The sequence below is a fragment of the Monodon monoceros genome, unplaced genomic scaffold, assembly GCF_005190385.1.
Source record: "Monodon monoceros isolate NGI ecotype Baffin Bay Population unplaced genomic scaffold, NGI_Narwhal_1 Contig1961_ctg1, whole genome shotgun sequence".
NCBI lineage: Eukaryota > Metazoa > Chordata > Mammalia > Artiodactyla > Monodontidae > Monodon > Monodon monoceros.
The window spans coordinates 1-12,841 of record NW_021697852.1 but is presented as its reverse complement, the minus strand read 5'-3'; the positions used below and the strand labels follow the sequence as shown (position 1 = coordinate 12,841).

At 47.3% G+C, this 12,841-nt stretch overlaps 1 protein-coding gene across 1 annotated transcript; it reads right to left on the bottom strand.

Annotated features, from left to right (window-relative positions):
- Window positions 1–261: 261 nt before the first annotated feature.
- On the bottom strand, window positions 262–12,841 carry LOC114893707 (inactive serine/threonine-protein kinase TEX14-like; the record flags this gene model as incomplete). Its single annotated transcript, XM_029219431.1, has 9 exons — window positions 12,719–12,841; window positions 11,994–12,108; window positions 7,737–7,902; window positions 6,803–6,939; window positions 4,948–5,029; window positions 4,238–4,368; window positions 3,013–3,126; window positions 1,653–1,776; window positions 262–533 (listed from the first exon to the last, which is right to left on the bottom strand). Coding segments are annotated over exons 4-9 (860 nt in total), but the record flags the coding sequence as incomplete, so codon positions are not given.

Genomic DNA, 12,841 nt, shown 5'->3' with positions numbered 1-12,841 from the left:
CACACACACACACACACACACACACACACACACACACACACACACACCAGAGTGCAATGTGAGAAATACTTTGGTTGTGTGAAGCCACAGAAAATTTTGAAAACTTATACATGCTGGCTAATGTGTACTCATGCTTGTTAAATGTTTATTAAAATGAGAATGTCCTGAGCAGAAATAACTTCCCCAAAGTCCCTCTAACCTTGGCTGACAGGGCAAGGCACTGGGAAACCTCTTCCTCCATGGATAGCCAGCTCAGCCCACCAATGAGGAGTCAAGCCCAGATCAGATTCTCTCTCTATATCAAAGCACCCCCAGGGAGATCCTGTTTGGACGTCATGATTGAGGTGCACCCACCTTTCCATCATGTACTCCAGGTTGGTCAGCCTCGCTTCCCCTGTGGAGACGATGTGGATGGCGTAGGAGCTGAGGGAATGGTGGATAAAGCCCCGAGAATGCAGGTATCTCAGGGCGTCGGAGGTCTGGAGTAGCAGGTGCACGATCACCTCCATGTGCAGTATGGGGAACTGGGCCCGCTGCAAGCAAGAGATCAACCACCAGAACAAAGGGGACTGCGGCCCCTGACACTGTAGAATGCTTTGTAGTTCCCAAAGTCTTTTCAACTGATCTTCACGACAGCCACCTAGTGTGCCCATTTTATAGCTGGGGAACCTAAAGCTCAGGGAAGTTAAGTGATCGGCCTAAGGTCCCACTGACCCAGGGCCCCTGGCTCCAAACCTGGGTTCCTTTCCCTCAGCCAAGCTGCTTGATACCGTGAAAAATGAGGAGAAAAGTCCTCAAAGCCTGGTACACTCCTCTAGAGTGGGCCTGCCACCACCAGCAATGCGCTTGCCCCGCTCCCCATCCCCAGCCAAGCCTGTGCTGCGGGAGAACCTAGACACGTAAAGGACACTCCATCCCCTACCACAGTCAGATGACCTAGAAAGTTCATCCTAGGAGGACAGAAATTCACTCACACCAAAGTACCCAATCATAACAGGTCTCTCCCCAGAGAAGTGGCATTTTAAGTTAACGCCCTCACCCAAGGAGAGGAATGGGAACTAGGACACTAACAGGAGGTGCTCAGGCAGGAGGAATGGCGAGCCATTTCAGGGAAGAGCCCTTCCTGGAGGGTCTCTTCTCACTCCAGCCCAGGGTCTTTAGAACAAAGTCATGGAGAAAGAAAAACAAATCTTTCAGGACCTCTCTGAAGCCACATGTCAGCCCAAAGCATGTTTCCCAGGGAGTCTGTGGGTCAGGGAATATGTCCCCGCCTCCACCAGGAAGTCTGAAAAGGGAGAGGGGACTGATAAAGACTTGCATATAAAGGTCCTGCAGGGCACCAGTGAAAATACCGGGAAGTAAGACCAGAGGCTGTTTGATTATAGTTAGCTAAAAGTGTGGCTATGTGTTTTCTGGGTCTACTGAGCTCTTAGATGTCTGATAAAAAAGCAAGACAAACAGTAATAAAATCACACTAGTTCCAACGTGCTGATCAGCCTTAAATGATGTGTTATATAGCTCCCACAGAGTAAAGAATTAAGAGGTTTCTCAACTCTTCTGCTGGGGGAGAAGGAAGAGGGAGGAAGAGAAGGGAGAGCTGGGGCGGGGGGTGGGGGGGAGCAAGGGAAAAACCCAGGGAAACGGCCATTTACCCGTTCATGGAGGACAGAGAACAGCGTGCCGACGGCGACGCGCTCGTACACGAGGCGGGTCTTCTGCAGGCCCTGGGACAGGCACACAGCCATCAGCTGTAGCAGGTGAGGGTGCCGCAACTTGCTGCAGAGGGAAGGAGGCTTCCGATGAGGCGGAGGGAAGAGGACATGATGGAAGATGGGCGCTTTCCTTTCTTCTTGGCACCCTGAACGCACTCCAAACAAATACTATTTGCACAGAATGTTCTTCCAAGAAAGGGGGATGGGGTGGGAGTAGGGGTGTCTGTTGGTGGAACCCTTGACCTTTCACTGATCAGAACCTGAGGGCTTAGGGTCATCAACGACAATGTCACTAAGAGCTACTAAGCAAGGCACTTTACACACATCAACTTGATCCTAACAACCAGTTGCAAGAAAGGTATCATTACAGTTACACTCATTTTAGAGATGAGGAAACCAAGGTCAGGGAGATGTCAGGCCCAAGGTCATAGACCCTCACACCAAAATCCACGCTGCGGGGACTTCCCTGGTGGTCTAGTGCTTAAGAATACACCTTCTAATGCAGGGGACGTGGGTTTGATCCCTGGTCGCAGAACTAAGATCCCACGTGCCACAGGGCAACTGAGCCCAGGTGCTGCAACTACTGAGCCCGTGCACCGCAAAGGAAGATCCCTCGTGCTGCAATAAGACCCGACACAGCAATAAATAAATAAATATTAAAAAAAAAAAAATCCATGCTGCGTCTATGAGCCCTTCCAGCCTCCTTGAGTCCCTTTAGGATGACTTCTCCAAAAGGAAGGATCTGGCTTTACAGGAGTTGAGTGATTTCCTCAGGAGAGAACTCGATGAGCCAGGGCCTATTCCAAGGCCTCAGCAGCCCTGGTATGAAACCGAGGATGGATTTCCTGCCCCTTTGAAAGACTAACCCCTGAGCCAGAGGAAACTTAAGGTACTGAGACCCATCAGCGTGTCCTCAAAGGAGAGACATGGTTCCTCAGACACGTGGGTCTCCAGCAGAGCCATGCTCTATGAAGATAGTCTTGCACACGCTGACCTGATGGGCACAGGGCCCAAAATAAGGTGGGCCTCAGAGGCTGCAGAAGAGCCCGCCAGGCCTGAAGGCTGCACCTCAGAGAAACATGTCATGGGGAGTTGATCAGCTGACTGAACTGAGCCCCTACCACCACCATCCCCACACTCAGGCTATTCATGAGTTCTTCTTCTTTCTTGGCAGCCCTGGGAAGTCAAATCAACCTACAACGAGGAAGTGCTGAGGCTGAGGGGGCTGGTCTCCACCCTCAGGCACAGCCCTGCACAGCCCTGAACTTGGGTCTGAAATGCTCTTGGGTTTTCTTCTCACCTGCTGTGCTCTAGCTCAGCAATTAACAAGTCAGCCAGCCGCCGCCTGCGGCAGTGCGGGTGCGTGGGAAGATGCAGCTCCTTCACTGTGACCCTGCTCCCGTTCCACAGAAGGCTACAAGGGCAGGAGAGAGTGGGAGCAGAAGGGAATGAGCAGCCACTGCTTCAGTGAGGAGCTCTGTAGCCAGAGATCAGAGAAGTAGTGTTTATACAGACTCTGTAAAGCCCCCACCCCAGCACTGCGGGGTCCTCCCTCCTACCACCCCCGGGGGCCTAAAGCACTTCAGGGACTTAGTGCAGGTGGCAGGAAGTCACTGAAGGATTTAAGGGAGGGAGGGACTTGATCAGGTTTGTATTTTAGAAAGACAAGGGTACCAGCAGCATGGGGAATGGGAGGGCAGGGGTGGTCTGGAGAATGAGAGGCCAGTTAGGAGGCTAGCCTGGGGGAGGGACAGTGATGACGTGGGCAAAGGCCACAGCAGTGGACAGAAGAAGAGGGGATGTGACAACAAGTCTGTGGCACGGGCAGGAAAACAAGAAGCATATCTTCAGGGGATACAGAGCCTTGCGGGTCTGTAGAGGCCTTTTTAGAAGGGTGTGACTTCTAAGCAGGGAAGAGGCAGCCAGGTTCAAGGAGGACAAGAGACCTTGGCCAGGACAACTCCTGTGATCCCGCAGTAGGCAGGCCTCTGGGGACTGAGAACATCCCAGGGACTTTCATCACAGCCAAATCCTATTACTGCCGCCTCTGCTGCATTTGGCTGGTGAGAGCCATGCAGGGCTTCAGTACCCTTTGACCTGAGGCCAGACAGTCACCCCTATGCTGCCTCTAATTCTCTAGAGAGTAGAAAGGTTGAAACACTGTCATGAGTAATCTTTCAGAGCGGTTGTTCTCAACAAGGGGCCATTTGGCCTTGTCTGTAGACATTTTGGTTGTCACAATCACAAATGTAGGGGGTTGCGGGGAGGCGAACACAGTTGCTACTGGCATCTAGTGGGTAGAAACCAGGGACACTCCTAAACATCCTACAGTGCACAGGACAGCCCCCGACAATAAAGGGTAACAAAAATGTCAGTGGTGTCCTGGCTGAGAAATCCTGATCCAGACATCTGCTTTTCAGTGTGTCCTTGTGTTTGGGCAGAAACCCTCCACACACAAGGAAGTCACTAAAGTCCATCCTTCCTGTGGGACTAAGTCTCACCTCCACTGGCCAGCTTCCACTTACTTGGTCATGACCATGTAGGGGCCACTGAAGAAAGAGAAGGTGGGCTCATAGTCAGCTTGAATCACTTCCTTTTCTCCAATTACTGGAAGAGATCCTAGATAAGCCAGCTGCGTGCCCCCTGTGAGATAAAACTGAAAGCAAAGCACAGCTTCAAATGGTGGGGAAAAACTCCTCCAGAATTTTACCAGCCAGCTAAAAATAGAGAGAGCTGCTATTTATCAATTTGCTGAATACCCCTATGCACCGGACATAATTCTTTTTATTATCTTTAATCTTCCAAGAGGCACTGCAAGGTTGTAACACCCTTTCCCTTTTGCTAGCTAGGAAACCACAGGCTCACGGAAAGAGGTCAGATGCCGGCCTGAAGCACCAGGCCTCAGGCGCCTCTTGAGACACCCACAGAACATGCCTGGGGCCTTCGCTGGGAATTAAAGGATCATTGTCTAAAACTCCCCAAATCTAGCCCAAAGGCATTCAAGAGAACTCTCCAAGGTTTTCATCATTTTTCAGTAAGGACAAGAACACTAAGAGGTGGTACTTGTCCTGCAAGAGCAGTAAAGAACAAAAAAAAAACACTTTGGAGAGGGAGTATTTTAACTTTCCATAGGAAGGAAGGGTTGGACACAGTTGTGGGCCCTGGGGCCAGAGCCAGGGCCGGGCGATTCCCCAGTTAGTCCTGCAAACATTGAGTGTTGGTAGCAACCTCTTACCTTTCCAAAGCCAAAGCTGTAGATATTTTGGGCAGAAATGACTCCAGCTTTAGGCAGTCGGTTAGGAGAGCCATTAGGGCTTCTAGAAATATTTAAAAGAGGAGGAGAAAAGTAAGGATTAACTACCCATATCTAGAGGAACAACGCTGAACCAAGCTGTCAGAATGCGTAGTTGGTTTTGTCTTTACTACTTGACAGTGGAAGTCAGCCTCTGAGAGGGCCACAGTGATTCCCATTTCCTGGTATTCATGCCCTTGTGTAGCCACACACAGGTCAGAGAGGGCTGGCCTGTTAACCTAATGGAATACTGCAGAAATGACGGAGTGGTGTGAGTTCCAAGGCCAGACCCCCGGGACTTCTGCCCTGATCTCTCTCGCAGCACTTGCTCTAGAGGAGGCCAGTTGCCATGTTGTGAGGACACTCCAGCAGCCTAATGGGGAGGCCCAACACCCAGCACCAATTTGCTAGCCATGCAAGTGAACCACCTTGGAACTGGATCCTCCAGTCCCAGATGACTGCAGCCCAAGCTGCATCTTGACCACATCTTCATGAGAAACCCTGAGCCGGAGCCACCCAACTCAGCCATTCCCATTGGAATGGCTGAGTTGGGTGTAGCCATTCCTGACCTACAGAAATTATGTGAGATACAAATATTTATTGTTGTTTGAAGCCACTAAGTTTGGGATTAGTACAACAGATAACGAACAGAGTTGGTCAAAGTTGGAAAGAATCATAAAGCATACCTTGTCCAACTTTCTCATTTTACAGATGGGAAAAATGGAGCCAGAAAGGGGAAACCTGCTGGCCTGAGGTCACAAAACAGCAGCAGGGACTAGGCTTTGGCCCTTTTAGAAGGAACTTGGTCTGCCAAGATCCTAATGCTGGCAGGAGTGGAGGTGTAAGAGATGGAAGAGCTGAACCAAGCATGGGCTCCAAGGCCAGATGGGGGATTTGGGAGTTTAACCTGATAGCCTTGGGGAAGACCCTGAAAGGGTTTTTAGCAGTGAGTGGCACAATTCGATTTTCATTTTTAAAAGGTCATTCTGGATGCTGAGTAAAGAACCAAGATGGACAAGAGTGGCAGCAAGGAGAGCAGTTAGGAGTAACTGGTCCTCGAGGGAATCGTTAACTCATCTTGCATGAGAAGCATCCAGGTCATGAGAGGAAAACCAGGACTCAGTGTGCACAGAATGAGATGCGGGAGCCTGTGAAGAGTGTGACAAGTCTACTCACCCTGATCACAGAAAAAGATGCTGTCAGAGAAAATCAAAATGGAAAGAATTTTCCACATATAAATCCTAAGTCTTAAAGCCCAGGGAACTTAAAATAACTCTCCTGAGCATGAAGAGAAGCCTGGATGGAGCTCACCTCCTGCAGCTGTGATGGGGACAAGGGGAGGCTGCCCACCCAGGTGGCAGCAAGTCTTACACCAGCTTAAAACAGCCCAAGGAACCTTAAATTAAGCATTTGTGTCTTTTGCAACCTTAGGAGATAAAGGATGCATGTTCCAATAAAGGAACACGTTTTCCATGGTTCCGAGATGACAAAAAAAAAAAAGCTAGCCAGCTGCTCTGCTAAGAAAGTGTTTTCTGCTGGGCAGCCCAGGCCTGAAAAGTTCCTTCCTTCTCTGCTAACCATGGGGTGGTTCCCACTGGAGCCCAGAATTCATTTCCCCCAGACGTTCCTGGAAGCCGGGGGACAACTGAAGGTTTTCATGGCAATATCCTCTCCCTCCAAGCTCACCCCGTTGGGTGGGCCAGTTGCTGGAAGGGACCAATGTGGAGGGGACCGAGGGCTCCCACAAGGAAGGCAGGGGTGATGCAGAACATCCCAGTCTGCTTGAGGCAGCACTCACCCCTGCATGAGGCCCCCAAACCGGGGCAGGCCACAGATGAGCCGCTGAGGGGAGTCAATCTTCTTCAGGAGGTCATAGGAGAAGCCCTGGATGATGGCCTGCATGTGCGCGGCACAGCGCTGCATGAACTCCACCATCTGCAACACACGGCAGAGACAGTCAATGCCCACACAGCTAATGGCCACCCTGGCCTTCAGTGGGATTGGAATGGTCTGAGGGGAGTGCTCTGAGGAGACAGAAGCCCCCCACAGGGAAACCTCTGGAAAGGGAAGGGCCCAAGTGACTTCCTAAAGATATGGAATGAGATGATTCCATTTTCAGGGAGCTCATTTGGCAATAATTACCTCCAAATCCTTCATTCAACGGATGAGGAAACTGAGGCAGGAGGAGTATTTTAACTTTTGTCCAAGGCCCAATAGCTATTGAGCAGGAGAACCAGAGGGAAGGGACTCTGCCCATCTCCCCCTTCCCTCCACGTGCCCTTTACATTTGTTAGATTATTTAGCCCTCATTAAAACACATTATGCCTGCCAGCGAGTGGCTACAGACAAGTTATTTAATGTCAATGCACTTCAGTGTCCCCATCTGTAAAATGGGGACAATAATAGTACCTACCTGAGAGGGCTGTTGTAAAGATTAAATGAGTATTTAATTTAATTCAGAACGTCTGATGCACGACAAGTGCTAGTTAAGGGTCAGACGAAATCACAGTTGTTCTCCCTCCCCACTGAATGGATGACCAGAAAAGTTCACTAGACTTGCCCAAGGTTTACAGGTGGTTAACTTGCTTCAACCCAGGCCTGTGTGTCCAATGTCAATGGCAAGGCCACTACAAGTCCTGTGCTGTCCCCAGGACCAGCCTCTGCCCCTGGGTGCCTGACTCCCAGCCCTGTGCTCTGCCTTGGGTGTGCCTGCAGAGCGGGCCCACACTTACCGCGGTGCCACGTTCCTTCCCTGCTGCCAGAGCCCAGGTCTGCGGGTTCTGACCCTTCTCATCATGGAGTCGAAGATCACCCCCTGCATCCAGCAGTTTGCTGAGGATCCACTGATTGCCTGAAAATGCTGCTGCATGGATAGGAGTGCTCCCATCAAAGCAGCGGCTGGAGGTGGGGGAGGGGTACAATGAGTGTCCATGGCAACACTCTTCCCCTTCCATAGGTAACACAGGGCTCCTTTTCTACAAAGGCAACCTTTGGTGATGAGAACTGTAACAACACCATTTGTGAGGCCTAACGACACCTATCTGGGGCCTCACAGAAGCTTTATATACATCCCCCTTTTCCATGTTTACCTCCACCCTTCAAGGCAGTATTATTTCTCAATTTATAGATGAGGAAACGAAAGGGCAAAGCCAAGATTCACACCCAGGTATGGGTCTGGTTCGAAATCCAGTGTTCTTTCCCCACAGCCCCCTGATACTGGCTGCCCTGAAGCAATTTCTTCACGTCTGTAGCGCCCTGTGGTCAGGCTGGTGAAGCACAGCCTCACCAGAGACCACCTCATGTGAAAATGTCTCTACCTCCCAAGTCCTATGGTGAGGCCCACAGACCCTGGCATCAGCAATCTGGTCAAGGATCTACAGCTCAGAAAAATTTAACCAAAACCAGTAAACTATCTGAGACATGAAGGGACAGCCTTTGTGAGATGTAGAGATGTGATGTGTAGCTGTGGTTTCCTAACCTGGTTGCACGTCAGAATCACCTGCAGAGCTTGCTTGCTCCTTTTTTTTGGCCGCACCCAGCAGCATGCGGGATCTTAGTTCCTTGACCAGGGATCAAACCCCCGCACCCCCTGCAGTTGGGAGTGTGGAGTCTTAACCACTGGACCACCAGGAAAGTCCCAGAGCTTGCTCTCTTTAATTTAAAACGAAACACAAATGGTAGGAGGAAGCAGAAAGGGAAGGAGAAGAAGAAATAAAATGAAAAAGGAGATAATAAAGATAAGAAGAAAGTCTCCCAATTCCAGACCCATACACAGTTCTCTTGCCGAGAGGCAGCTACTGTTACAAGTTTTTATATCCTTCCAGAAATTTTCTATGCATATACAAGTAGGAATAAGAATATGCTATATTAGGAATTCCCTGGCAGTCCAGTGGTTAGGACTCAGTGCTTTCACTGCTGAGGGCCTGAGTTCAATCCCTGGTCGGGGAACTAAGATCACACAAGCCGCATGGTGTGGCCAAAAGAAAAAAAACGTGCTATATTAACTGTTATGCTTTTACATTTTTTCATTTAATAGTATATCTTGGAGGGAATTCCCTGGTGGCGCTGTGGTTAAGAATCCGCCTGCCAGTGCAGGGGACACAGGTTCAAGCCCTGGTCTGGGAAGATCCCACATGCTGTGGAGCAACTAGGCCCATGCGCCACAACTACTGAGCCTGCGCTCTAAAGCCCGCAAGCCACAACTACTGAACCCACGTGCCACAACTACTGAAGCCCATGCGCCTACAGCCCGTGCTCTGCAACAAGAGAAGCCACAGCAATGAGAAGCCCACGCACTGCAACAAAGAACAGCCCCTGCTCACCGCAACTAGAGAAAGCCCACGTGCAGCAATGAAGACCCAACACGGCCATAAATAAATAAATAAATAAAATTTTTAAAGTATATGTTGGAGAATTTTCCATATGAGAACATACAAGTCACCCCAATTCTTTTTTAACAGCTGCATAGTATTCCAATGTACAGATTTACCATAATTTACTTAATAAGTCATTGGGATATTTGTCAAATATACAGATTCTCAGACTACACAACAGACTGAATCATAACCTGCAAGCATAGAGCCCAGGAATGTGTACTTTTTACAAGTTCCCCAGCTGACGCCAATGAGGCTGGCCTGTACCCAGGCATCTGGCAACCGCTGGGATATCTCATTGTGAGCTCTCCCTTATTGCTGGGTCTGATAAGCAATCCAGCACACTGCGCTATGGGAAATGTAATATCCTCCTTGCTTTATTTTATTATTTATTTATTTATTTATTTATTTTGCGGTACGTGGACCTCTCACTGTCGTGGCCTCTCCCGTTGCGGAGCACAGTCTCCAGACGCGCAGGCTCAGCGGCCATGGCTCATGGGTCAAGCCGCTCCGCGGCATGTGGGATCTTCCCAGACCGGGGCACAAACCCGTGACCCCTGCATCGGCAGGTGGACTCTCAACCACTGCACCACCAGCGAAGCCCCCTCCTTGCTTTAAAAATAAATTTGTATAATGTTTTACAGCCTTCTAATCATTCTTCCCATAAATAGTAAGAGAGCTGGGTAGGGAGAGAGAAGATATTGTCATTTCTTGTGAATGCTAAGGAAGAAAAAAATAATGTTTTTTATACCCAGCTAACCCTTACAAGGGAATCCAGGTCCAAGTGATATCAAAATGTGTATTTTTTTATTAATTTATCCTAGAGGTTGAAAACTGGAGGCCCACAGAGTGATTTGGCAACCCAGAGGCATGTTTTATTTGGTCCACATAGTGTTTATAAAAAGAATTTAAAGTAATGGACAATACTTAACACTTTGGGGATTTCACAATAAAAACTGGGATTTCCAGCCTCTTGGAAATTTGGAAGATTTGGCCTCCATGGCTTCCTTTTCTGCCCAGCTGCAACAGATGCCCCTTAGACAGAGCCTGTACCCACTGACCCCACTTAGTCCTGCAGGCATCTGACTCTGTGACCTCAATACACCCAGGCCATCACAGCATTTCTATTGAGCACTTAGGAATACAACTTCCCCCCAGAAATTTCCCTTCCCTTGATGGAACATATTTTTAAAGTACATGAAAGCATTCCTATCACAAAATAAAAAGCTACAGGGTCTGCCTTCTTCCTCTTGATATTGTCCTTTCCCACCTCCCCCTGGCATCATGGGGATTTCTAAAAAGGGAACTTCTTCAGGTGCTGGGCTCCTGGTCTCAAACCCTATCATTAACACAATGCACCATTATGGACCAGCCATTTAAACTTTCTGGAATATTAAAGGTTTGAATGATTTCTTCTTTAAAGAACCTAGCTCTAAACTTCCACAAAACAGATGCAAATGCAGATGACTAGAAAATGCTGCATTTTTGCTGAGGAACTGCAGAGCTAATATGGCCTCTCTGCAAAGCTGTTATCTGCAAACATCAAGTGAGATAGCCCTTTATTTCTGAGTTTTGATATTAAACACTGATACAGTAGAGACAAATATATGCAAATATGCAAGTCCAGAAAAATTCTGGAAGGAAACAAAGCAAAATGTGCACTGTGTTATGTCTGGGTTTCAGAATTCTCATGCTGATTGGTTTTTTTCTTTATACTTCTCCAAGCTTCCAAGGTTTTTCCCACTAAGCAAACAATCTTATAACAACATACAAGCTTTCAACATCAATATTTAAAAAAAAAAAAAAATTAAGCGGCCTCCTTCTGTAAGATGGGAAAGCTATTTTATGACTTATGATTGTGTTTATTCTGGCATTCCTGTGAAAATCGGCTGGAATCATATAAACGCTCGAAATCTGTTTCTGGTTCTGTCCAATGGGAACTGTAAAAATACCTGCTGTTCCCTGTCGAAGAGTTGGTTGTAAAGCTTTAGTGAGCTAGTGCCTGGGAAGGCCCTGGAAAAAGCAAAAGTCCTACACAAAGAGAAGAAATGTTCACTTGTCGTTGATTCATTACATTGTGTTGCTGTTCCATATTAAAATTTGGACTCAGATTCTTTTAAACCACAACTACAAAAGTCATCCTGACAAAGTGATGCCAAATATATTTATCGGTGACGAACTTGGTTGTGGGGTATGTTAAAGTGCAAATCATACAAACTACAAAGCACGGTGGAAATACATAAACAGTACTTGTTAATGACTAAATGAGTAGAAAGGTTCACTTATTTCACAGGGTCTAGTAAAACTGCTTCGAAAACTCCTTATTTACAGTTAAAAGCATGTTTCTGGTAATTTCCTGGTGGTCCAATGGTTAGGCCTTTGTGCTTCCACTGTTGGGGGCCCAGGTTCCACCCCTGGTTGGGGAACTAAAACACTGCAAGTTGCACAACCAAAAAAGTGAAATAAACAAAAGCATGGTTCAACGTTAGGTAATACAAATGTATTTCATTGGCATAAATTAGTGAAGGTTCTTTTAAAATCTTACCAAATTAGTTTCCAAATACCTCAATTCATTTTAAAAACTTATTTTCTAGGTAGTGATGTCATTGTACTTACTGATTTGGATCTGATCCATAATCCACCAGGACATCAACTAATTTTGTAAGGCCTAATAATGCTGCAATAAAAAGCGCTGTCTGGCCCAGGGAGTTAACTGCATCGACATACACGCCTGCAAAGAAAACACCAGGATCAACACAAACACACAACAAAGATTAAGCTTTGTTTTTACAGTACTTTTAATGTATTACTAATGCAATTTCCCTTTTTTTAAGAAAAAGAAAAATGAAAACCTTCAGTAGTCCAAATAACACAGAAGGTCTCATATCAAAAGTAAACCACCATCTTTACTTTAAAGTGCTATATACAGGAAAACGTTGCTAAAACATTTCACCACACGCTGCTACGCGGAAAAAGAAAAGCAGATTTAAATTGCTCTTCGTTTTAAAATTCACCAACAGCCAACAATTTATTTATATCACACACTGTATGAAAAGCAACCCACAAAAAAAGCCCAACGTCACTACTCCAACCATTTGCTAAACACAAACAAAAAGAACAAACCACAACACTACAATCTCATTACATGCACTGCACAGTTAAAAAAAAAAAAGAACAAGAAAAACAAAACCCAACTCTCAATTATACCCACTTCAAAAAGCTGAACTCACTCCTGACTAAGCCACCACTACAAACCCGATACTAGCAGTAACACCTGAAGCAACATTTAACAGCAATCCCGAAACACGAAAACAAAACAAAAACTTCTCTAACCGACTTACGATACGTAACGCATGCACATATCCTCTGACGCCTCCTGAAACGTCAACCAAAAAATAACGAAAGTCTATTTATAGGACATTAACTCAAAACCGAAACCACTCAGACTGCGTTCATCTCCCTCT